At 30.9% G+C, this 27,456-nt stretch overlaps 2 protein-coding genes across 2 annotated transcripts; both read right to left on the reverse strand.

Annotated features, from left to right (window-relative positions):
- Positions 1-3,303: 3,303 nt before the first annotated feature.
- LOC110616477 (transmembrane protein 208 homolog) lies at positions 3,304-8,194 on the reverse strand. Its single transcript, XM_021758842.2, has 5 exons — positions 7,931-8,194; positions 7,629-7,822; positions 5,388-5,472; positions 3,805-3,870; positions 3,304-3,712 (listed from the first exon to the last, which is right to left on the reverse strand). The coding sequence occupies exons 1-5, from the start codon at positions 8,012-8,014 to the stop codon at positions 3,620-3,622; spliced, it is 522 nt and encodes a 173-aa protein (XP_021614534.1). The 5' UTR covers positions 8,015-8,194; the 3' UTR covers positions 3,304-3,619.
- Positions 8,195-12,198: 4,004 nt separating this feature from the next.
- On the reverse strand, positions 12,199-15,579 carry LOC110617816 (putative clathrin assembly protein At5g35200). The gene is made up of 14 exons (XM_021760825.1): positions 15,478-15,579; positions 15,329-15,398; positions 15,081-15,178; positions 14,558-14,699; positions 14,368-14,468; positions 14,180-14,263; positions 14,050-14,100; positions 13,897-13,962; positions 13,748-13,813; positions 13,574-13,654; positions 13,423-13,500; positions 13,011-13,066; positions 12,746-12,836; positions 12,199-12,543 (listed from the first exon to the last, which is right to left on the reverse strand). Exons 1-14 carry the CDS (start codon positions 15,577-15,579, stop codon positions 12,199-12,201), a joined length of 1,431 nt encoding a protein of 476 aa, XP_021616517.1.
- Between the last annotated feature and the right edge of the window lie 11,877 nt (positions 15,580-27,456).

Genomic DNA, 27,456 nt, shown 5'->3' on the forward strand with positions numbered 1-27,456 from the left:
CTGAAATTATAATCTCAAAACCAATTCAAACTTGTAGTGACTGAGGATGGAACTATAGAGGCGAGAAGCAGCAGCGGCGTAATTGAAGACGAGGAGCAGCACCAGACAACAGAAGGACTGGACCAACGGATGCAGCAACGGGGACTAGAGGGAGCGGCAGAGGAAAGAGAAGAAGCAACCATGACCAGCGGATGCAACAGCGGCGTGATTGAGGACGAGGAGCAGCACCGAACGGCAGAAGGGCTGGACCAATGGATGCAGTGATGAGGATCAGACGATGCAACAACGAGGACTAGAGGGAGCGATGGAGGAAAGAGAAGAAGCAACTACCACCAGTAGACGCAGCAACGACGTTGACAGCGTGAAGAGAGATTTTAGGAATTTTGTCCAAATGCTGACAAAGAAGAAGTAAATTTGTGTAATTAAGAAAGAAAAATTTCGAGATTTCATATACTAGGGTTTTTAAATATAGTAACGGACACATCCGTTATTAAATTTAACTTCTGTAACAGATAATATAATCATTACTAAATGACTAAATAAAAAACTATTTAGTAATAGATATGCTCATCCGTTATTAATTTTGAGCCAATTGAACCAATTCTATAACAGATTTAAATCCATTACAGAATTTCGTAACGAATTTATAATATATTATCTAATCTGTTACTATTATTGTTATTTACATGATATCCGTTATTAATCCATTACTAATCGGTAACACAAATTTTCCGTTATTAATTTTATAAATTTTTGTAATGTTTTCCTTTTTTCTCTTTTATTTATAATACTGATATACAGATTATATATTTATATAATTTAAGATTAACCATTCTCCTGAACTAGTATTAGTAATGCATGTAAACTATTACTCTTATAAATAATATTAACAATGATGCATGAGTTTAAGGATTATTTATTTTATCTTTTAAAAAAGATTTACGTTGTTTACATATTTTATATTGTTTTTATATATAGTATTAAAAATATGAGTACTATGAAATCAACATTATAATAATACTCATAATTTAAACTTTATAATTAAAAAATTCATGTAATATCATTAGTAGGAATACCATAAAATATTAATTTAAAATATTCTGTATTAGGTAAAAAAATTATAGTTAAAAGTATTATTGTAATATCATAAAACTATTTATTTATTCTTCGTAAAATATTATATTTGTTAAACTAATATTTTATAAAAAAAATATGGTTTTTAATTAAATTTTGCAGGGTTTTATTTTGGAACAATTTTAAAAAAAACAATTTAAAATCTTTAAAAATTAGAAACTAATTTTTTAATTAAATGGTTTTTACTTTTTTAATAAAATTTTGTTTTGAAGTATAGTAATATTTATTTTAATTAATGATAAAACTAATTATAGATTTAACTTAAAATAGTATTAAGAATTTAAAAATGTATTAATAAATTGTAAAATTTATCTAAATATATAATCCTTGAACAGAGTTTGATTTAAATAAAAAATTAATTTAACTAAACCATCCAATTAAATATTTTTTTAATTAATAATAATAATAATAATAATAAATTTATATAGTGCACCCTAAGGATTCACATAGACAAACTCAATTAATTTATTATCAAGTTTTAGATATCACTAACTTGTAATTAAATAATTCTAACTCTTTATTTGATAGAATTTATTTTATAAGAAAAAATTTAAATAAATTATTATAAAATTATATAAAATTTTAATTTATTTTAAAATGAAATTTTTTAAACTTAAAAAAAATTAAATTCTTTTATTTTAAATAAAAAATTATTTAAAAAATTAATTCAATTAAATATTTACAAAATTCTTTATTCCAAATTCAGGGTAACAACATATTGGCAATACAATGCCTTTTGTATCATAGGTGACCTATTAATAATTTTACTACTGACGTTATATTGACAGTGTTAAAAAATTTATCAATCAAAATTTATATTTATTATAAGGATTATTAGATAAAAAAATTTAAATATTTATCAATTTTTATATTTATATTTTAATCTTAAAATTTTGAACAATAAAATTTATTATTTCACATTTACCTTAATTTTAACTATTTATCTTAATTAATTTTAATCAAAAAATTTATAATTCACGTATAATTATTTTTTAAAAACTTCTTGAATAAAAAATCAAATGGTTTACTTTAATTTATATTCATATCCAAAATTTTAAGTTTTGAATAATAAAACTAAACTTTTTATAAAGTTTTGGATAATGAAACTAAACTTTTTTCATTTTATCTCAATTATTTTTATAAAGTTTTGGATAATAAAACTATTTTTTTTTCATTTTATCTCAAGTATAATAAAAAAAATTAAATTAAATCTGAAAAGTTATAAAAAAAATTACAATATAGTTCCTAAAATTTTATTTGACTAAAAAATAGTACTTAAAATAAATATTTTTATTTTAAAAAAATTTTTGTTTTAACAAAATCTTTTTTTAATTCCATTATTTACTTTTTATTCTCATTTTTATATACATGTTGTAATTTAATAAAAATTTAAAATATAAAAAATTTATAATATAAAATGTATAATATTTAATTTTATTTAATATTTATTGATATGAAACACAGTTTTTTGTCGGATTAGTTAATAAATTAATATACATCACAAATTTACTAGGTCAATAAAATAAAAATATTAAATATTTTAAATAATTTATAAAAGATGTAATTAACCTATCTAAATTTATATATATTTATGTAATTTATAATAGTAAGTATAAGTTTTCAATAAAATACTTTAATTTGTGATGTTTTATATAAAAAAAATTTATTTACAATAAATGTTTTTTAATATTATATTTGATAAATATAAAATTAATGTACTTTCAATATAAAATTTAAATTAGAGAACTATATGTTTATTAATATAAAACTTTAAGTACTATTGTAATTTGCCATCGACTTTTCCAGATTTAATTTAGCCATATTTAATTTCATTTTTTTAATTATAATCATAATAAATTGAAAAATATTTAATTTTATTATTTAAAATTTTAAATATAAATATGAATTATTTTTTATCTAATAGATCTTTTAAAGAATAATTTTACATGACATGTGGACTATAAATTTTTTTGTTAAAATTAATTAAAATAAATAGTTAAAATTAGATAAATATAAGAAGATTTATTTTATTGTCTAAAGATTTTAAAGTTAAAATATAAATATAAAAAGTGATAAAACATTTTTATTCAATACGGCTTACGGTAATTGCGCTGTTCGAGCTGCAAGTGAAACAATCCCAAGGATTTCCGTGATTGGTTCACTAACTCAGCAACACAATAAAAAATTGTGAACCTCATGTTGAATTCTCCAATCACAGCCTTTAAGTCGCACATACAATATATATAAGTCAATGGCTTACTTCTGAACATAATTTTATAGGAAGCATGAAAATGGAACCATCTCTAGCATCTAATTGTCAATATTATGATCCCCAACAGCAAAAAAGTTATGCACGACTGTTATGAAATTCCTCAACTGACATCCAATTCTCCAAATTATACTGTTCAGAATTTGTAAGTGTGAATTGCTGTCTTTCAAAAATGAATTACATCTACAAGCTGGCACTCGTTTCAACAAAATGGCTTTATCTATTCCTTGTCTTAACAAACTTGGCCCGTGACGCTTTCTTCTCCAGCTTCTCCCTCTTTTTTCGTGTCTTTTCATCTTCCACATCCCCCTAATTAATGGAGAATCACAGATCAGATCAAACCCCTTATGTAAAAGCTTATAATCCTCTACAGATGGATAAAACAAGGGAAGAAAATGTACCTCGGACCCTAGTGATAAAAATCCTTTAATGAATCCAAAGGATTTGTATGCTCCAAATGCTGGTATCTGAAAGGCAGCAAATAAGAGAAGCTCACTCGCACGTCAATCACCGTGTTATGTCAGTCTCATACATGCTATTTAATCAAAAGGCATTCATATATAGTACTTGCATGTTAGCAAAAACTCCCCTGTAAATGTCTCGACATATACTTGCAACACTCGTTAACCTGTATATATCAGTCAAAATGTCCTACAAAAAATTGGCCAAGGTCTTGCTTTGACCATAGGGTTAAGAAATCCAGGATAGCAATCCTATGTTTTATAAGAATGTACAGCCAATCCTATGAATTATAAGAATGTGTATACTTGTGCATCCTCTTTATCATAAAATTCATCCTTAAGTTGTCATTGGATTTGTGCTTACATACACACACAAATATAAACAGACTTCTATCATCACCCTCCTGTGAGTAAACCAAAAACTTGTATTTCAATCTAAAAGAAGCTAAAGCATACTATATACATCCCTTTCCCTTGCGTAGACTAGCATAACTTTTCCTCAAAGTCCACTGCAATCTTTATAATCTGTGTTAAAACATACAAATATCACCCAAAACCCACCTCCTCATTCATATTCAACACCATGCAGACCATGTGGCCCCATGACAGGTTGACTTAATATCCAACAGTAGCAGAGTTTGCCACATAATCTCATAGCAAATCTTAACAGTAATAAGACGATATCAAAATATCTTTTATATTCTCTATTTTATCTAGATTGGACAAGGTGTTGCACAATTAAGCAATATCCAAAAATAATAGTAATAATAATAATAATGAAAGAGACTGTATTTTATGAAGTGCAGGCTCTAATATCATATCAGTTTCCAGCAGTTTAGTTCCCTAATTGTCGACTACCAAGTGATCTCTATTAAAAGCATAGAGCAGTTTTTGCAAGACCTTTTCCAACCTTGTCAATTATCTGACATGACAGCTTCAACATGATTTTTTTTGCAATAGTTTTTGTCGTCGTTGATATCATATAACAAGCCCTCAAGCAGTAGAACAGAAACATTAAAGAATTAACATATATGAAATATACTTGTGAACATTTTTTTAAAGAACTGTTCACTGTTGTATTATTAATGGATATGATTCAAGCATATAAGCTTTCTCCCATGTCCACAAACAAAAGCACTAAACCACACTCTTGCTCCATTGTTATACTCGGTTTACACGAGCACACAGAAGATCTTATGCCTTCATTTACAACATAACTAAAATATACCTTAGTGTTAAAGCAGTACCAAATATGACTTCAGATTTGCTAGGCTAGAAATGTATCAGATGCATAGAAGTTGGTTTTCCAACATAAACACAGGAAAGTTCAATTTTCTAGTAGAAGTGAGCTGTGCATATAGTAACTTTTTCCCAGAAAATTCCATGTCTCCTTTTTGACCATCGCATAATATAGCATCCATTATTAGATAATTAGATGCCCTTCATTCTCAAAGAATAGTACAAGTGCAGTCCTTTACATCAAGATGCAATTTTAAAAGAAACGTAAGTAAATGGGATCTTACCACCAGATACGTGTACCAAAATTTTTCTGAGATAATGGATGTGAGTTGCACAAAGCTTGTAATGTAGATAACATCATGGAGATAGCTGGAAGAAGGAACAACTATGAGGATAATATTTTACCACACACATCAAAACCCAGATATCTAGAACACTCTTATTAGATAAAGATCCAAACTATTAGGATAGGAAACAGCTTGAATAATAACAATTTAAACTCTTCCATAAAACAAATGAAATTAAGTTTATTATTGATTCTAATAAACTAGACCTTAAAGTCACGTGTTAGCTTCATATAGCAGCAAAGTTTCAAAGTGCAAGTTTACAGGGAAAAGAAAAGTAAAAACTAGCTAGCTGAGTCCCATGTTATAGTATAAAAAACTGTTGTTCTGGCCATTTTGTATCCGCGACTGTAAGGATAGGTGATGTGCTCTTTGTTATTGAGCCCAAAGAGAAGTCATTCCCATTTATGAATAACTAACCAGATAAAGAACAATCTCAAATCTTTATATTATGCTCACTCATTACTCAAATGGTAAAGAAGACTTCATTACCATGCAGAATGAAGATACATGGTAACCTATATACAGGTGGCATTAAAAAAGGGAGAAAGTCTTCTTTTGGTTGATTGTACACCTCAGATTTAAGCCATTTTTGGTTCAAATGAATTCCAAAAAATTTGTGGAATTCGAATGAATTCAATGTTTCTGCATGTTTGATTTTAATTTTCTTGTTTTTGAAAAAAAAAAAAGCTTTAAGAATTCAGTTTACATGTATAACTAAAATCAATCCTATCAAAATTGATGAAATTTGTCAAGAATTCTATGAAATGAACACAAAAAATACTTATACATGCACACTCCCACACACTTATGTGTGTAGAAATTGATTAGATACAAGTTTTTTTAATAATAGAGGAGGAAATTATCATAAATCTTTTTTATTATTGCAGCTAGTTTAGGAAATGATCGTTAATGAATTTCCATTATGAAACTATACCAAACATGAATTATATGCAATTCATTTGAATGAAGTCTAGGTTTGTAATTGGTTTGAAATAAACATTATGTTATTGTTTTCAAATATACCACAACTACTACTCAACTACCTTTTATTTCAAATTGAAACATGTTCCTGAAGTGAGCATATTATAATAAATTTGCAAATCTCATTCCCTCTTGACCACAAAAAAGACATCCTCGTTCCCTTTTTGAGACGACTGAATTACATGTCTATGGAAGAAAATCAATTTGCTAATTTCACATGCACAACTCTGCCCATCATTTTGTCTTAAATTCCTTTATAAAACTCCACCAACCTGCCATCAAGGAAGAATAGTTTTTGAAAATGGAAGTTTAGGGTTAAAAGGTGTCATTTGTTCATTGCTACCTTCGACAATAAGCTTGTCAACTGGAGAAACAACTCTTTCTTTAATACTGGGAGTAAAAATAAAATGTAAAAGTAGGTTTAATATAGAATTGAAATTGTTCAAGAACACATCTTGAAGCAGAAGCTTAGAATATGATTCCATTATTTGCCATCAAATAAAGCATGTTGAGAACCATCAGCAGTAGCCACAAGGATCAATATTCATCATTTGGAATCTAAAGGATCAAGTTTGTCTTCTAATTAGTATGAGAAAATTATATTTCTATCTCTAGAGCTTTCAAACAGTTATACCTCACAAGCATCTGTAAAAATTACTAAGGGAAATTTTTACCCCCACTATTTCTCACTTCTTGCGGAGAGTTACTTACCCTCCATATCAATGGGTACCATAGAAAAATGTGAGGCTATTTAGAAGTGCAGGTGCAGATTCAGGTCGAATCTCAACAAGCACAATGACCTTCCTATTTGTCATAATTAACCTCTTCTTTCTATTCATTAGAAATTCGTTTTACTTGAAGGAAAAAAATTGATGGGCAACTTCCCTCGCTTCAGTTTATTATATTTGATGATAATATGAATGCCGTTTTTAGACCACAACTCAAAGGGTCCTCTAGCAGCTAAACATGGATTTATAAACCCAACAGTAAGAACCAATGAGCACATTACAATCAATAAAAATTCCCCACTCCACTAAAAACAAAACTGACGGCTCATTCTTGAAGCTTCATTTCACATAAGAAAAACCAACTATGCTAATTTGAATTAAATAAAGCTGTGATAAAATAATCAACATCATCCAACAAACAATCGGCTAAAATTGAAAGAATGAAAAGGAGAGAAAAAGACTCGCATACCCACAAATTCCACCGGTGCTCATATCAAACCCACCATCAAGAAGCTCCCCATCATCTCCATAAGAAGGTTTTGCCATTGCAGCAAGTTGTTGATAGGGAATGAAATAAGCTATAGAGGTGAAAACCAAACCCATCCAATGTTTCCAAGTGAAAGTAGAGTGGAAAATCAGCATCCTCACCAAGACATATATAACCTAGATTAACAAGTATCAGACAACCAAAATCAAAATAATAACAAAAACAATATATCAATATGATAAGCTCTTGATCAATTGGGAATTGATAAGATGAGAAGGGAATACATTGCAGGCAATAATGAGGTGGCGGAGCTTCGCCATATGGCGTATGTTCTCTTCCTTGCGCTTCTTGGCTCCTTGATTTGCCATTTCTTTCTCTCTATAACACAATTTGCAAACCCTAGGTTTATCAGCCTTTTCCTGACTAGTGAAGCCGAGTAAATTGAAAGAATCAGAAGTCAGCCAGCCAAACTGCCAGAGGAGAAAAGCAGACAGAGACGAACACTTTGACCAAATTACAATCTAACCACAATAGGAATTGTATTTCCCAATATGCCTTTTATTACTTGAAAAATTGGAAAACCATTTGTGGAAATATTTTAGAACAATAATTCATTTTTCAATGTCTAGTGATATTAATAAATTTAAGAATAATTTAAATTTTAATATAATTAATAGATTAATTTTCATATTTTAAAATTAAATATTTAAATTTTTTATTTTTATTTTATCTAAAATTTATATATTTTTTTATTATTTTTAATTTTTTTATAAGAAATTTAATTTATTATATAATATTTAACTCCTTCTCTTTTATACACTAAACATATGCTTGTCTAAAATAATTTAAAATTTTCTTAATTATTATCATTTTTCAATTTTTTATATAAAAATTTAATTAATTATAAATAATTAAATTCTTCACATTTTATATATTAAAATATATTAATCTTAATAATAAAATTTATAATTTCTTTTTATATTTTTTACCACTTTCAATTTTTTCTTATCTTTCGCAATTATCCAAACCATTAAAAAGTTAACATTTTTATTTATTCAAACCTTTCATACAACTAAATCATTTTGAGTGTTATTCTCCGCATTTAATTTGTAATTTTTTTATTTTATTAGTGAATTTTACTCCTTTCATATTTTGCTCCACTTCACTTGTGGACATAGGCTTTTATTGTATTGTTTTATTTTATTTTCTTATATTTACTTTGTCATGTCATATTTTATTTATTCCAAATAAATATTTTCTATGTAGTCTCAATATATTACCTTAGCAAGATAGAAGGTGATACTTGAAAAGTTTGAAATTTGAGAGGAGTCTCAATATATTATTACCTTAGCAAGATTTTGTTCATCGATGGCTGGTTGTTTTGAGATATTGGTGCATTTTCTACAATGAGGAACTATTGTATGCTTTAGTTATTAATTACTAAAGATGAACTTATGTATTTTCAATTTTGTTATTGGTAGAAGATTTTTTGCTTCGGACTATTTACTCAAATTAGATTTTCCATTTCTATGCAGATTTTAATTGGTTATTACTCTAGAAATTCTACTTAAATTAAATATCAAAATTAAATATCAAATAATGGGAGGATTAAAATTGATTTTTGAGGTTCTGAATTTTATTTGAACTGGTCGTTTATCTGTACGCTATATAAATAAAATATTACTAGTATATAAAATAATATAAAAATATTTTATAAAATAATATATTTTTTTGGTATGAATTCATTCTGTTTTGTTAAGAGGAGTAAAATATTTTCTCTTAGATTTCAAATTTCAAATTATTAATGGATTAAAAATAGATCATAATATATTATTTTATTTTTTAGAATTCAAAATAATACAAGAAAAATTATTTGTGAAATATACAACCTATTGTCATAAAATAAAATAGATAATTATAGAGAAAAATAATTAAAAATTTAACTAATATGTATGATTTTTAATTTTAAAGTAAGAAATTTAAAGAATCTAAGTATTAATAAATATAAGTTATACATCAGCAAATTTTATTGTATTAAATAAATTAAAAATTTTAGTATTTACAATCATATATTACTAATATCTAATAATAAATTCTATTCAAAAAATTATATTTATAAAAAAATAAAGTTTATGGAAATTTGCACTCCAAGGCTTAGCATGGTGGAAAGTGCATGTTTAAGGTTCGACTCCCCCAACCCCTATTTTAAAAAAAAAAGTTTATGAAAGTTTCAATAAGGGTGGATAGCGGTTATAGCAGCGGTGATGAGGGAGAATTATTTAAATTTAAAAAATTTCAATATTTGAATGATTCTTATTTAATTTTTATTTATTTTAAAGAATTGAGTTGGACGAAAAGAATTATGCAGTCATATATTTAGTATTGGGTTGAGTTAGACGAAAAAAAAGTATACATTCATATATTTCATACTAAATATTAAGAGAATAATAAAAAAAAATTGTAAAATACAAACCATTTGAAAATAAAAAATAAAATTATGTGAAAAATAATATGAAATAAAGATTGTATTACTGAGTTTTATATATAATGAACATAGGAAAATTATATTTTTATAGAAAATAAAATAGACTAACAATTATAAGTGTAATAAAGTATAATAGTTCATGTTTAATAACTAGATTGTTTGAAGTTTGTAATGATTGATTGTATTAAAAATAATATTTTATTTTTTATTATATTTTAATTATTTTTATTTATTTATTTTTTATATAAATAATTTAAATAATTTAAATAAAATAAAATTTTACTTTGATGATATTTTAAATAATTAATTCTATTAATATTTTAATTATTTTATACTCTATCACAATTAATATTTTTTATAATAATTTTAATTAATTATATATATTTATTCTGTATAATTATTCATAAATAAAAAAATATAATATTTATTAATTAGATTATATTAAATATGACTTTAATAAATTATCAAATCAATAAACCAACACAATCACAATAGTAAAAAATTTTTATATAATATTTTGTTATAAACTTTTATATATATATAAGTATATATTTTTTACAGTGATTTATTTAATTGTTTAACATTTTTTTTATATGATAGTTATTCAATTTTTATAAATATATTTTTAATATTTTATTTATTATTAAAATAAAAAATACAATGAATTTTTTTATAATAAAATACATTAAAATTTTTATTATAATATAATAATATATTATATTAAAAAATAGTAAGAAATCAAAATATTAATAACAATTAATATAATAAATAGTATTTATTATATTAAAAAATAGAAAATAAGAAATTCATACGTAATGATAAAAATAATAAATTTTATTTAATACATATATTAATTATTATTTTATATAAAAATAAAATTAAAAATACATAAAAAATTATAAATTTATAGAATATGACATAAATAATTTCTCATATATTTATTATCATTCACATAAAAGATGGAAAATATATAACATCAATTAATTAATAATATTGGTTATAATTTTTTTACAGTTTATTTATTATTAAAAATAAAAATAAAATATATATTAAAATTTTTATTGTATTGTGATTAATATATTATATTAAAAAAATTATAAAATATTTAAAAAAATATGCTAATAATAATAATAAGAAATTGAAAAATCACATACTAATAATAATAATAATAAATTAAAGTCATATATAAATTATAACAATAAAGATAATGCATTACATTTACAATGAAAATATTATTAAATATAAAAATAATTTAAAAATAAAATTTATTAAATTTACTTTTTAAAAAAAAAAAACATGAGAGAAATATCATTAATTCAAAGCGATCAAAGAAACTATATGAGGAGGAGAGACATGAATCCAAACTCCTTGATCTGACTCAGAATGAGCCGATGTTGCTAGAACATGAGCGATATCATTCGCAGACCCGTGAATAAAACTATATCTTCCTTCTTCATAACTGGATAGAAGCAATTTATAATTTTGAACCAAAAGACCAAAATGTGATAAATCATTTAACGAAACATTGTTAAATTTGCCACGAATAGACAATACTCAATGGCATAAATTTAAACATATAATTTGTCACATTTTAATAGTCTATTTTAGACCGCAATTTTTATACCTAACCATCTCCTCCTCCCTACATACTACTGTTATCATATTAGGAATTTCTTGTCCTATTTTAATTTTTGAAAAAATAAACTAACAAACCTTGCACTTTTTAGAACATCAACCATTCACAAACATCTAGCTTCCCCAAGGTTGGGTTGCTAGGCGTAATCTTTAGATTGAGGAAACTTTCCAATATCAAATATTTGGCCAAGACTAATTTTTTTTTTTTTTAAATTAAATTCCCTTCTTAAGTTGACATTGGTAAATTGAAATAAGATCCTGATGAAAAATTATGATATAGAAAATAAAAAAAAAGTATTAAAAATGAGGCGCATAAAAAGATGTATTAGATCTCACCCTAAACCTCCTTCTGTCTATGCTATAATGTACACAACCTTGTTGAGTGAAATTTCATAGCTTTATTCCACCGAATACAATAAATTAAATTGAACTCTATGTCAAATGGAATGGCACATTATTGTCACCACCAAAGGAGTATGGCACATCAGTATCATCAACAAAAGGATTGGTTGAGTTTGTGCCAAAGCCAATCACTGGTGGCTCCTGTTGTTGCTGTTGCATCATCACAAAATTTTGTTCTTCATGTACTGCTATTGATTGCGCATTAGTTGCAGGTCCTACATTACTAGGTCCATAAAATAGACCCTGGTTAATATCTAAAGAATCAAAAGGATTAGGAGGCATCTGCCCTATCCGGCAAACACTATTCTGGTTCATTGTTATAGCCATTGCACCATCACATAAACTGTCTAGTGTTAACTTATCCAGTTCACCAGCCTGTGTATGAAAAAAAATAATTCATTTTCATAAGAATATTATCAATCCAAAATTACTGAGATTTTAGTCAACACATAATGATATTATATGCAAGATCTAGCATGAGGCTCAATCATCCTAGAAAATATGTTTGATGGTTAAACATCAACTAATAATAAGAAAAAGAAGATGAACATCAAATGTTGTTGAAACGAAGGCTAACCAATTCATTCTCTGCAACTAGTTCTTCATTAAAGTTTGGGGTTGTAACAAGTGCAACCTCCCAACCTGCAATTTGAGGTGTTGAATTGATGCTAGTTTCATCTAGGATATTTTATGAAAGATATCATGAGTGCTAGCTAAAAGTAATACTTGGGAATGCAGGTGTGTTTTTGTCATCCAATTCGGATACTTCCTGGGTTAACTCATCCAAGTCCTGGTTAAATAACAAGAATGCCAAACCAAATTAAGAATTAAAGAAAATTAACAAAGTAGTATGTGGAGTGGAAATTTCTTTAGGGGAACCATCTTCATCCTCGCTCATCTAACAGTGTATGAAAATTGTAAATATTTTTTATGCACAAGTGTGTGTTGATAATAATGAACAAGTAAAAATGATTTCCATCCATAATTTTCTTTAGTATCCAAAGACAAGCTACCCAACAATCTTCTTTATTTATTTTATCTTTTAGGCATATCAGCTCCTCTGAAAATTTCTTATAGTTTAAGTAGGATTTGAACTTTATATAATTTTATGCAATATGGCAAACTATGAAGGGTAATTGCCAAGAAATCATGGACTAAATTGGAGATTTGTGCATAAAATAGTGAGTTTCCTTGATCATAGTAATTTTCAAGATCATACAGAAAATAGAAAAACAAATCTTTTAAAAATTATACTTGTATCCCTTCAAGAGGTAAGACGTGTGGTGAGTCTGTCACATAGTCTTCCATTGCTGTCAAAAATGATGCAGGGGGCTACACTTACAAAGGAGGAAAGTTAATTAAGTAATCAACTTAAAGGTACAAAACTAATTATAGGATTGCATACCATTTTGATTTTGATAAACTTTTGTCGTCGTCCAAACTCAAAGCTCCTGCACATCTCAAAGAACTCAGATAAAGTTTCCCCCTGCAAAGAAATTAAAAATTTCCAACATATTGAATGTTAATTAAAATCTAAAGTTTTCAACGTCGTATAACATAGTTAGCCATGCACCTATACCTGAGTTGTGGCCTTCTTATAAATTTCTAACGCTCTGATTGCATCATGGCGCTCCATATCAAAATACTTGGACACAGAATAAAGTCATTTTGCATTTCTTTTTTTATTTAATGGATTGTAAGAACACAAATACCCAATGCAACACTCACGTTGTCAACCAAATTGAGAACTCCATCTGTAATTGTAACATATAGCTTAACACTTTCACTTGCAACCTGAAAGAAAACTCCATAAACGATGGTGGGATTAAACAAAGCCAAACCACAAGTCTTAAATCAAATGAATTTTAGACCATTCCTTACAATTGAAAGAGCATAATGAATTAAGTTGTTATGCACAGCCATTCCTTCTGGCTGCAAAAATAGGTAAAATGAACGCTGTCAAGCATGCAGATGAAATAAAAAGAGGTTGCGATAGTGCATATTTGCATACTTTGCAAGCAAGAAGGCGAAAAAGAAGTTGTTGCAAGATAGGTAACTGCTCAAGTAAGTCTGGGGTCTCAAGCTCCTTTGTTCTCTATTAAAAAATTTGAAGAAATATAGGAAGTCAATAATTTTATAAGAATTCAAGAAATGAAAAGGTATAAATTGCAGAACTGAGTTGAGGTTGATATTACGTACCGAGGGATTTTTCTGAATGTCATATTTCAACACACAGAAACATGCAAGAAGTTCTTCAAGATATAAAGCATATGCACGAACCCAAGCAGAATAATCCCATGCTTAGCACCAAAAAGATCTTTTCTCAATTAGTTCCTTATGCTGAAAACCTTAAGAATACTAGGTAAACAAACATATATCTATAAAATACCATGTGGACTTGAATCATCCCTTAAATGAGATAGGTGAAACACAAGACGTGTTCCCTTACTATAAGTAATTATCTCTTCATGGAAAGTATGATCTATTTCTCTCAATGCACGATGTATTACAATTAATGTCTTCAATGCAACCTGTATATAAATAATAAAAATGACTCAAGCTAAAGGAGGAAAATTTTAACATAAGGAAATAAGAAATTAAGAAAATAATAGTTTGATTATTTTTCACCGTTGTAGACAAAATAAATGTTTAGTAGTGAAATTAGAAGATGTTTTTAATGACCAAGGTGAAGTTAAGCTCAAACCCATTAACTGCTATGATTTAAACATGCAAGAAACAGACATTAATTATAGAAAATAAAGACAAATATTTCTAGTCTTGGACTCGATGTTCAAAAGAATTCTCCTATATGAAAAATGCTGTATTCATTATATGTCAACCAAGTGATTTTGACTTGTTTCTTTATAGAAGTGAAGAGGATTTTTGAAAAATTGAAATGATCAGAAACATACCGTCCAATTATGTGTTTTGGCAAGACGCTTAGTAAGACCATTTATGCAATAAGTAACATCAGCACGAGGACTTGAAGCTGAAAGAGCACTAAAGATAGCTGACAAAACAAGGAACATTTTGATTTAGTTATAAAAAATATAACTAACCCCTTTACCAACAAATGCAAATTGGTCTTCATCAGTATCAGTGCATTACAATTTGAAACACATAAATACTTCTTCAAGAAATAGAGGAGAGTTTCACTCACTCAAGATATGTTTCTCCTTTGGCAGCATTTCATCATGGTTTGTGGCCTTAACAATTGCAACATCAAGCGCCTATGGCACAATACTATTAACATAACGATAGATATGGAAAAATATAGGTAATACAGTAAGTTTCAAAGTCCTACTTCACCTTGTTTTCGCTATTTACTTTTGCCAATCCAACCTTTGTGGAGTCCTTCAAAGCTCCAATAGCTCTTCTGAAAGTTTGTTGAGTGTTACCACTAGCTGCCATTCTATTTCAAGAAATTCATTCCTTTAAAACCAACAACGTTATAGTTGTCCAATTTCAATTCAACGACCTTATGGCCCTAATCACCAAATAATTCATCATCTTTGTTGTTGCTTTTCCAAGTTAGATATTTTATTATAATAAGCTCTTGATAGAATAGAAAATAAAATTAACACCTAAGACATGAGCATAAGAAGAAAATAACAAGTGCAAAAGTATTAACTTACCAGTTTAGCAAAATAAGAAAAGTAAAGACAAATATCCTTTGAAGAATCAAAATTGGCTCTGCAAAAAGGTAGGGATATAAAAATTATAGAATATATGGTATAGGATATGATGAAAAAATTTGGAAAAAAAAAATCAAACAGTTGTAAAAAAATGAACAAATCCAAATAATTATCCGTTAATGTAAAAAAAATATTACAAGTCAAAAAATCAAAATTTTATGTGCAGTTATTAAATAAAACAAAACAAATTAAAACTTTGAAAATATAATCACGTAGATAGATACAAATATTCAATAGGACATGAAACATTTATAATAATAATAACCACGAAGACGATGATGATGATGAGGAAGACAAACAATTACGTAATGAGGCATATGTTTCAATCGCCGCTGGACGGAGTTGCAGCGGGAAAGAAGAAAACGCCGGAGATATTACAAAAAGCAACCGTGTATACGAGGAATTAGAGATCTGTTCAAAGATTGTTTTTGCCTAATAGGCATCAGGAAAGAACAAGGCTTCGAAGATTACAAGGTGGCATTAGCTTAGTTGCTCTAACTTGTAATTAGACATTTTCCCATGGCTAATTTTTCGTTCTTTGATTACCTAACCCTATGACTTATGTCAATTATTATTGTTGACATACAAATTAAAAAAAAAAAAAATCATGCCTCATCACCAATTAGCTTTAGTAAGGAAAATTTATTATTTGGGGAAAACACTATTTTAAACCTTTGAGCAATTAGTTAAACTCTGGTCAAATATAAGAATGGTCCATTTAAGCATTTGAATTTTATATAGTAACCATTTAAATTCACAAATATTTTTAAAATAACCATTTAGCCCAAAAAATAATATTGTACATTTGTATATAAATTAAAATATTAAACAGGGCGTAAGCAATAGTTCAATATCCATTTTTTTTTAAATAAAAATTAAAGAGTAAAATTTGAGACATACTAAATTTATTTAAATGCATCTAGGCCATCTCCAACGACCAAAATACAATGGGATTTTGGCGCTCAGCGATATTATCACACCAAATATAGCGTTATATCATTTTTTTTTAAATTTATAATATAATTCAAAATTTATATTTTTTCTATTTTTTTTAATTTATAATATATTTCAAAACTTATATATATTTTCAATTAAATTTAATTTCTTTTCACTCTCATAATTTATTATATTTTTAATTTATTTTATATTTTTATAATTATTGAAATTTAATTTAAATTAATATATTCACAATTATAAATAATATTTATAATAAATTAATTAATTTATAATATATTTATAAAATAATTAAATATTTAAATATTGGATGAAAATATAAAATATATAAATATTTAGAGTGAATATATAAAATTATATGAATTTTTTGAGTAAAATATATAAATAAAATTAAAGTAAAATAAATAATATAATATTAAAAAGAGAGAAGAATATAAATAAAATATTTTTTTTGGTGTTAAAAATGGTGCAGAAAATTGGAGATAATATTACACTATTTTAGTAAAGCACCAAAATAGTGCAAAAAATGGTGCATAGGATTGGAGATGGCCAACAGGCTAAACTTGTGAGCGTATGTCCATCAAAACCCTCATTTTAATAGATAAATTTAATTTGACAAATAACTTTCTTAATTTCTCGAAAAATATTTAAAAATAATTTAAACTTTTTTTAAAATAATTAATCCACTTAAATCCCTAAATATTTTACAAAAATTATTTAAACCCTTGATATTTTTTTTATTAAATGGTCACTTAATTAAATCCAATATCCTAACCCTATTAAAAACTTTGTTAGTAATTGAAAATAGACATTTAAGCCCTTAATAAAAAAAACTCAATAGTCATTTAAACCCTATTTAATAAATAAATTTATTTTTGAAATTTTAATAATTGATAAATAAATTATGTTAATTTATATTGTTCATAAAAATATAATTTTATAAAATCTATAAAATAAATAAAATACTAGTGGCCATTTATAAATATTAAAATTTTATTTTATTAAAAAATACAGAAAATCATTGATTTTAATAAAACACTTAAAAGAGTTCAATTTTCTTTTCTTTTTTCATTATTTAAATCTCCAACTTTAACCATAAAACCTCTATTAAAAAATTTTAACTATCATTAAAAATTAATTATGACTTTATATGTAAAATAAATAATGAAAGTTAAAAAATATGTATTAAAATTTAATTTTTATTTTATTATTGTAACTCCCTTACCTTATTGATATATAGACTGAATAAGAATTCTCGCAAACTAATATTTTTTTAAATATTTTGAAATTATTTTTATATATAGACTGAATAAAAACAGCTACAAACTAATATTTTTTTAGATATTTTAAAATTAAATTATTTATTAATTTAATATATGTAACTATTAATGTAACAGCCCGAAAACCGATACCCTACCGTAACGGCCCGAACCGCCACCGGTGCTAGGATCCAGATCGGCTTAAGGCCGCCGGGACCCGTAGCAAACCAAACATACCTCCTATCACCTGGTCAAATCCCATACATGATCAAAACTTTAACATAAAAACTCAAACATCTGATGTACAAACCGAGCCTGACCTGTATGCGACATAACTGAAAACATAAAAGGACCCCCTACTAGAGCCCTCATCAAAACTCTAGCTGGGTCAACACAACATACATCAAGCCGGAGTCACATCCAAAGAACTAGAACTTAACCTGTGCATGCATCAAACCACAAACATAAGACCTCCTCTAGGGTCCTCATCCATTACCATAGCGTGGTAAACAACACATGCCACAAGATTAGTTCAAACACAACTCAACATTTAAAACATTATATCATGTATTAAAAAGGGACTAACCAAAATCTTAGGGCCAAGCACAGTACTAATCCATAAACATAACTCTACTATACTTTACATTACATTTTCTCAAATTAGAATACATGTCCACACTAAAAGTACTAAGTTAATACTATTACAAGACTTTTACCCTTGACGTCTTCCTGGCCTACCTCTGACCTGCAAAACTGGGGTTAGGGGAGAGGGGTGAGCTAAAAAGCCCAGTGAGTAGAAACATAGAAAACAGTTCATTAATTACATGCTCTCATGAAATGCGTCATAATACAAAGAAATCACATAACTGTATCTTGTCCGTCTCGGGGTTCATGCAAATAAATATTCCCCACGGACTGTTTTTGAGAGTTCCTTTTTGCTAGCATCCTTTACTCTCAAGGATCGGACATGACCTCAAAAATCCCTCTGTCGGTGCCCGGCTCCCCTAAAGGAGCTCACACAGGACTTTCACATACATGACAGGGTACCGAGTCCACAGAGAGCTCACAGGGACTTTCCTATATGTACTTGTCCGGCTCTCAAAGGACTTACCCAAGACTCAATGACAGAAATGGGCTATTGAAGTCGCCTTGGTCCAAACCTCCTGAATCAACATCAAATAATGCAATGCGCCATATTCGTGAACTAATGCAAACAACCTACTACATATAATCATGATGCATGAACATGCTTTAGGCATTAGATTTCGTACATAAAAGATTAAGTTTAGTTCTACTCACCTCTGGCAGACGCTGGACTAACTCTGCAACTGCTAGCACTACTGGCCTCCTCGGTCCCTCGGGTCCGATCCTACACAGGTGGACTCGAATGAGGTGCCAAACATACTCTAAACAACTCATAAACATACCCCCAAAAACCCTCTAGAACAACACTTAAACATGCATAGAAAACAACCTTGAAAAGGCTGTACAGGGCACTTTCGGCGGCACCTTCGGCGGCCGAACCCTCCCTCCAGAGACGAAACTCGGGCACCTTCGGCGGCACCTTCGGCGGCCGAAAGTCCCACTCCAGAGACGAAAGTCAGGCACTTTCGGCGGCCGAACATTAACTTCGGCGGCCGAAAGTCTGCTTTCAAGCTAAACTCAACTTTCGGGGGCAAGGTTAGGCGGCCAAACCATGCATCCAAAGGCAGGTTCGGCGGCCGAAACCACCTTCGGCGGCCGAAACCACCTTCGGCGGCCGAACCTGAGTTCTTCCCAGAAGGGCAGAACTCAGCTTCTCATGCATTCCAGCCTCCCAAACCTTCCAAACACCCCAACACAAGCACCCAACCTTACCAAAACATGCATAAACCTCTAGCCATGCACAAAGGAGCTTAATAACTAGATTAAACTCCAAAAACAACATCAAAGCATACATAAATAGCTTATGACCCACATAGGCCAAAACTATCCAAAACAACCCAAATCCTCACATACTCTCTCCCCATCATGCATACTCACTCCCACATGCATCAAGGAGCATAAACTAACCTAAACATGCCATTCTACCCATTAAAACTCCAATAAACTTACTTAAAACTCATTAAAACATAAAGAAAAGCAGAGATCTACACTAACCTCTTGAAGATCGAGGGTTGCGTGATCTCAAACTCGGAGGTGTGGAGAATCCAAGCTCCAAAATCTCCAAGCTCCCAAAACTCCCTTTCAAGCTTCAAAACTCTTCAAAACAACCATGGAGCTCATGAAAACATGAAAGAGATGAAGGAAAACATGAAAATGGCCAAGAGATGACATGAACTCACATGAGCTCGAGAATGGGGAGAAAACTCGCCCATTTCCGATCTGAGGGCCCTTTATAGGTGGCCTGGTCGAAGACCTTCGGCGGCCTAACGTGCCCCCTAAACTCATACATGTTCGGCGGCCGAACCTGACTTTCGGCGGCCGAACCTTGGCTCGTTCAAACAAGACTTTCGGAGGCCAAAGGCGCTCCCAAAGCCTTTCCATGTTCGGCGGCCGAACTTCACTTTCGGCGGCCGAACCTGGCAAACGCCTCCTTGGTCTTTTCTTTTTAAAACTCAATTCATTTCCATTAAAACCCTTAAAATCATTTGAAAACCTTTTTGAAAACACATTTTACCCTTCTAGAGAGATCCAACACCCTAGATTCCGCCGGAAGGCAGGAATCCCGATGTCGGATTCTAGCCGGGTATTACAATTAAATTATTAGATGGTTTATATAAATTTCATAATTCAAATAAAGTAAATGTGAAAATTTTTAAATTAAAATTTTAATAAAGTTTTCTTTATTGTTTCAGCATTTAAATCCGTGATACATATAAAAAAATACATATATAATTATATTATAATAAAATTCATTCATTAATTAAATATTATAAAATAACATTATTTTTTATTTTTCTAAAATTACTATTATAGGTATATATTTAGCCCATGATAACGATTCTCCATGAGGTATAACTTGAAGTTTTAACTTGAATTTTCAAAGACAAGATAAAAATTTACGGATTTTCTAAAGAATTCAAGTCAGAAAAACAGCAAGAACAATAAAAACATGACATGAGCTTACCTCTGTCCGAATATGGAGGAAAAACCTCTCAATTTTCGGGTTAGAGGCCTTTTATAAGTGGTTGGAGAGACCACCTTTAGTAGCCGAACTTTTAAATCTTGCCAAAACTTAAATTTTCACCTTATGAAAATCCCATTTTACCCTTCTACACATTCCGGCTTCGAGATTTTGAATTCCAATGAAGATTTCCGTCGAAAAATAGAAATTCCAACGCTGAAGTTTAGCTGAGTATTACACTGTTTCTACAACTTCTTCCCTCTCTATGTTCTTTTACAACTTCATCCTTTTTTTGTTGTTCACGGTATTCTTGCTATTTCTGCTTTTCTATTTCCAATTCTCACTATTAGCTCCAATTGGTGATGGATTTAAACATAAACCCATTAGAAATTAGAAATTTTCAAGTTTTTCAATAAATATAAACAAAAACCAAGATGGAGAAATTTGAAATTTATCCAATCTGATTTTCATTTTTTTTCTTTTCATATCGCACTATACCAAAACATAATTAAACCTAATTTCTAAAAGAAACAACAAAAATGAAATTTGGATTGAAGAAACAAAGGCTCATAAGGTATAATAGAGAAGGAATCAAGTGGTCACTATGTTTGGAAAGGAAGAATAAGAAGAAATACATAGCTAAGAGCGAAAAGATATGAGTTATTGTTCTTTCAATGTGATTTTCATTTTTTTTCTTTTTTATATCGCACTATACCAAAACATAATTAAACCTAATTTGTAAAAGAAACAACAAAAATAAAATTCGGATTGAAGAAATAAAGACACCTAAGGTATAATAGAGAAGGAATGAAGTGGTCATTATGTTTGGAAAGGAAGAATAAGAAGAAACTCATGGCTAAGAGAGAAAAGATATGAGTTATTGTTCTCTCCTTTGCTCCACTAAAAATCCATCAATAAGGACCTTAAATTTGGTCCGTTGAAAATTTGGTCCATCAAAACTCCAACTAATGAAATTATATTGAGGATTGAAGAGTTGGTGGACAGGAGCAATCACAAAGAACCCAATGTTCATATCGAATTCTGCAATTTCTGTGTAAATTGTTAATAGATTTATTCATCGATCTTGAGTTGTAGATAGTAAAGGTTTTGCTAGTTTTGGAGTTGTGAATAGATTATAGAGCTATCCCAGTATACCATGAAAAACGTGAGTTAGCAAAACAGTGAAGATATAAGGGTAGTTTGGGCATCAAGTTTTCTTTTCTCTTAATTGATTGTTAATAAATTCCTTTTGACTAAAAAAAATATAAGTTTAAAAATTAATATATTGATATACTTTTTTTTTTTTTTTTTACTAGACAATACATTAAACAAGTTTCAATGGAGCTATGGGTACAACTAAAAAACTCAATTCAAGCCCAAGTGCCAAAACTCAGTACACTCTAGTTAAACCAAATCAAAATGGAACTAAAATACCCCATTAAATCAATCCATCCCTATCCTTAGAAATCCAAGAGAAATAACATTGCTGTTCTCACTATTTCTGAAGGAAACCACCATAAAAATTAGTGGATAAATAAATTAAACTGAGTCGAACTGAATTTTAAAATATTTAAATTTAATTTGATAGAATTTTTTAAATCTCAAACGAATTCGAATTTTACTCGTTTCAAATTCAAATCGAGTATTAATATACTTAAATTTAATTCGTTTAGCAAATAAATTTAGACGAATTAAATTTTTATTGAGTTTAATCTCGAATAATTTACAAACCGTTCAATTTATTTATATATATAATAAGTTGTAATTTAAAAATAATAAGTTTAAAACTAAATAATTTTAGTTAAATAAATAAATAAATATATATATATATATATATATATATATTAGTTTGCAAATTTATAAAAAATGAACTCTTAAAAAAATAAACGATCCAAATATTTATAAGTTTTAAGAGTATAATTAAATTATATAGGGCATGAATTTTAAAATATTTAAGTTTTATTCATGAAAAGTATATACAATGTTTAAATTTAGTTTTTTTATAATATTAATGATTATTTAACAAAACTGTTTACGAGTTTATTCGCAATTATGCTCATAAATTCCGTAACAAATCGAGTTCATGAGTTTTAACGAACCGAATGCTATGAAATTCAAACTTGATTTGTTTGCTAACCGAATCTAAAATTAAATTTAAACTTAACTCGTTTAAAAATAAAATTAAATCTGATCGAATTTTTATCGATACAAATCTCAAATAACTTCCGAATAATTTGACTTATTTACACTCGTAATAAAAATAAGAAGAAACTAAGTCATAATATAAATGTTCCTCCATAGTAAATCTACAACCAAAACTCATAAAATACAAAGAAACAACGGAAGCCAAGAACTCATTTTTGAATTATGGAAGCTTGGTATCTAGGAGGGACGAGGAAGAGATCATGGCTTTGCTCTTAATTGGAAGATAGACTGTCACTGGATATGATGATAGCTACTTGAGTTTCTAATTGTTTAATGCATGCAAAGTGCCTCCCTTCAATAGCTGCAAATCCTCTGAGCATCACTAAGAACTCATAATGCCCATATCTGGTCCTGAAAGCTGTTTTAGGTACATCCTCTTCCCTGATTCTCAGCTGATGATAGCCCGATCTCAGATCTATCTTAGAAAAACAACCTGCTCCTGCTAGCTGGTCGAATAGATCATCGATCCTGGGTAGAGGATACTTATTCTTGGTAGTGACTTTGTTCAACTGCCTGTAGTCGATACAAAGTCGAAGGGAGCCATCCTTCTTTCTGACAAACAACACTGGAGCACCCCAGGGTGAGGTACTTGGACGGATGAAACCCTTATCTACCAACTCCTGTAGCTGCTCTTTTAACTCTTTAAGCTCTGCTGGTGCCATCCTGTAGGGAGGAATAGAGATCGGTCTAGTACCAGGCACTAACTCAATCTCGAACTCTATTTCCCTATCAGGTGGTAGTCCTGGAAGCTCATCTGGAAACACATCTGGGAACTCTCTGACTACGGGCACTGAACTGGGGTCCCTAACCTGACTGTCTAGCTCTCTCACATGAGCTAGATACCCCTGACATCCCCTCCGGAGCAACCTACGAGCCTGTAGGGCTGATATCAGACCTCTAGGCGTGCCCCTCCTGTCTCCTCTGAAGACAAACTCAGATCCATCCTCATCTCTGAACTTAACTACCTTGTCTCTACAGTCCAAGGTAGCACCATATGCAGATAGCCAATCCATCCCTAGAATGACGTCAAAATCTGTCAACTCTAGAACCACAAGGTCAGCTGGAAGGCATCTACCATCTATAAACACTGGACTATGTCGACAGACTGTCTCTGCCAACGATGGATCACACTTAGGGCCACTGACCCATAGGGGACACTCTAACCCAGACGTCATCAAACCCACTCTCTCTATGGCTCTGGGAGCAACAAAGGAATGCGAAGCACCAGGGTCTAACAAAGCATACACTTCAAAACACCCAATGAGGAGATTACCTGACACCACGGTGTTAGAAGTGTTTGCCTCCTGCTGTGTCATCGTGAAAATCCGCGCCGGAGCTGACGGACCTCCACCTCGGGGACCCGCAGATGAAGAGGCTGACCCTCTCCCTCTGCCTCTGCCCTGTGTCATAACTGAAGCCGGTGGCTGTGGCATGCTAACTGGAGCTGTCTGCTGGGATGGTGCCGTGAAAGATGCCTGAGGGCACTCACGAGCCATGTGTCCCTCCTGGCCACACCGGTAACATCCTGTAATCCCAAAGCGACAAACTCCTCTGTGCGCTTTACCGCACCTACTACACACTGGAACCTCTGAACCTGAACTCATGCCACTGCCCAATCCCAGACCTGCTTTAATCTTGTTCCAGAACTTATTCTTCCTCGACTTCTGAGTGGAACCACTCCACTTCTTACCACTGGAAGTTGCTGCACCCTGTGAAGAGGGATCGGACTTACCCCTACCTGGGGTCTTAGAACCTGAAGACTGTGCCGGCTGCTGTTTCACTGTACCCTGTATAATGGCACTAGCCTCCATCCTCCGTGCTAAATCCACCACAGTGTGGAAACTCTCCCTCTCGGCTGCATGGATCAAGGAGGAATATCTAGAATGCAGTTTCATCGCATACCTCCTGGCCTTTTTCTGTTCTGTATCATAGGCCTGTCCTGCATACCGCAGCAACTCTATAAACCTATCAGTAAACTCATCAATACTCATATCCTCTGTCTGCTTGAGCTGCTCAAACTCAATCATCTTTAGCTCTTTCGAACTATCTGGGAATGCCCATCCGGCAAACTCATTAGCAAACTCCTCCCAAGACATGTTATCCAACCTGGGGTCCACATAGACGCCAAACCATTCCTTCGCCTTCTTACATTTTAAAGTGAACCCTGCCATCTGAATGGCTCTGGTATCATCTGCCCCTAACTCATCTGCTATCATCTTGACTGCTTTAATGTACTCAAACGGATCATCTCCTGATTGGTACTTAGGAGCATCTAACTTTAGGTAATCAGTCATCTTTACCTTGCTCCTCACAGATGGGCCAGGTTGAGGTGTTTGGATAACTGGGGCTTCTGGTTCTACCACTGGTGGTGGTGGTGGAGGTGCAGAACTCTCTAGTGTAGAGTATGCTGGACTGGGATAAAAAGGTGAGGGTGGATACATGGGATATGGTGGATATGGGGGGTAATACGGTGGATAAGGCATATATGTGGGATATGGGTGAAAACTAGGATAATCCGATGTACCTCCCATCGAATATCCTGGGCCCTGTGGGTAGGGCTGATAGTGGGGTGGATAACCATACCTCGAGGCCTGACCGCCTCCCTGTGATGATCCCACATCCTCCTCTGTAGTGCCAACACCTAACCCTCCATCCCTTCTTGGATCCACATCCATCTCTTCCCTTGTATCACTCGATCTTCTTCTCTGTTCTGTCTCCCTCCTGCTTTCATCAAACGACCTTCTAGGGTCCCTTGATGATCTTTCTCTGCCTGCCCTTTGGGACATAGCTCTTGGCAAAGCAGGGGGACGCCCTTCCATACCCTCATTCTCGGGCGGAGCTCCAGTCAATCTAGCTGATCGACGGGTTCCTCTCATTTTAGCTTCTGAAAACATAACATACACTTTAGCATCATATGATCCATGTAAAAACATGAACCCTCAACTCATAGCATAGCATATCATAGCAAGCATTAAATGCACATGCATAAAGTCATGGCATTACACATCAAGACAGGACTCAACATCCTATCCTAGTGGACATGATCTTCCTATTGTGCTTGCCCTCTAAAACAACCTCTTTCCGATGTGAGATATCTCTAATCCCTGAGCATCTTAGCTCAGCACACCGTACTCTAGAGGCCCTATGCTCTGATACCAATCTGTAACAGCCCGCTTACCGGACCATCACCGGCACTAGGATCCAGATCGGCTTAAGGCCGCCGGGACCCGTAGTAAGCCTACTGTCAACGCTGTGTACATGATAAATCCCATACATGATCATACTTAAGCTTCAAACTGTTACTTACTCTCTTTTTATTTTTCTTTTCTTTCTTTGCTTGACTATCTTTTCTTTTCTTGAAACTTTTCTCATCCACTAAGCCTGGACTATGCATGCTCTGTCTGTATGCACTCGAAGAGTGATACCTGCTATGGTACCATACAGTAACTACAGAGATAGAACGACTACCATGCACCAAGCCTAGCGCATCATAACAACATTATCTCAATTATACAATGATCACGTACAAAGGGATAAACATACTCTAGGGCCAAGCACAATTCTATAACTCAAAACATAACTTGCTATTACATCATTTCTATACATTACATAAACTCTGTACTGTACATCCTTATCATGTCCACTATTCTATACTATTACATATGCCTTTACCCTTGCTTTCTCTTTCTCTTTCTCTTCTCTGAGGCCCTGAAAAATGGGGTTAGGGAGAGGGATGAGCTGCTAAAGCCCAGTGAGCGGAATCTATAAAAAATCACATTTAAAACATGCTATCATATGATGCATCACTGCACAAACATTTCACATCTCGGATTGGACATGATCCCAAAACTCCCTCTGTCAGTGCCCGGCCCCCAAAGGAGCTCACACAGGTCTTTCACTCACTACTCATGGTGCCCGACCCTATAAGGGCTCTCACAGGACTCATCCAAGGTAAATGCCCGGCCCCCAAAGGAGCTCACACAGGACATACAATAATGACAGACTTATGGGCTATTGAGATCGCCTCGGTCCAATCCACATATACAAGTAATAATGCAATGCATCATCT

This window comes from Manihot esculenta, chromosome 6 (assembly GCF_001659605.2).
Source record: "Manihot esculenta cultivar AM560-2 chromosome 6, M.esculenta_v8, whole genome shotgun sequence".
In the NCBI taxonomy this organism is placed as follows: Eukaryota; Viridiplantae; Streptophyta; class Magnoliopsida; order Malpighiales; family Euphorbiaceae; genus Manihot; species Manihot esculenta.

What these genes read in the sequence shown, in the direction of transcription:
- LOC110616477 (XM_021758842.2), bottom strand. Translation starts at nt 8,014, where the DNA reads ATGGCAAATCAAGGAGCCAAGAAGCGCAAGGAAGAGAACATACGCCAT. An exon ending in TTTGGTACACGTATCTGGTG is followed by an intron (nt 3,871 to 5,387) that starts GTAAGATCCCAT and finishes GCTGCCTTTCAG; the next exon opens with ATACCAGCATTTGGAGCATA. An exon ending in TTTTATCACTAGGGTCCGAG is followed by an intron (nt 3,713 to 3,804) that starts GTACATTTTCTT and finishes TCCATTAATTAG; the next exon opens with GGGGATGTGGAAGATGAAAA.
- LOC110617816 (XM_021760825.1), bottom strand. Translation starts at nt 15,579, where the DNA reads ATGGCAGCTAGTGGTAACACTCAACAAACTTTCAGAAGAGCTATTGGA. An exon ending in TTCGCCTTCTTGCTTGCAAA is followed by an intron (nt 14,101 to 14,179) that starts GTATGCAAATAT and finishes CTATTTTTGCAG; the next exon opens with CCAGAAGGAATGGCTGTGCA. An exon ending in ATAAGAAGGCCACAACTCAG is followed by an intron (nt 13,655 to 13,747) that starts GTATAGGTGCAT and finishes ATTTCTTTGCAG; the next exon opens with GGGGAAACTTTATCTGAGTT.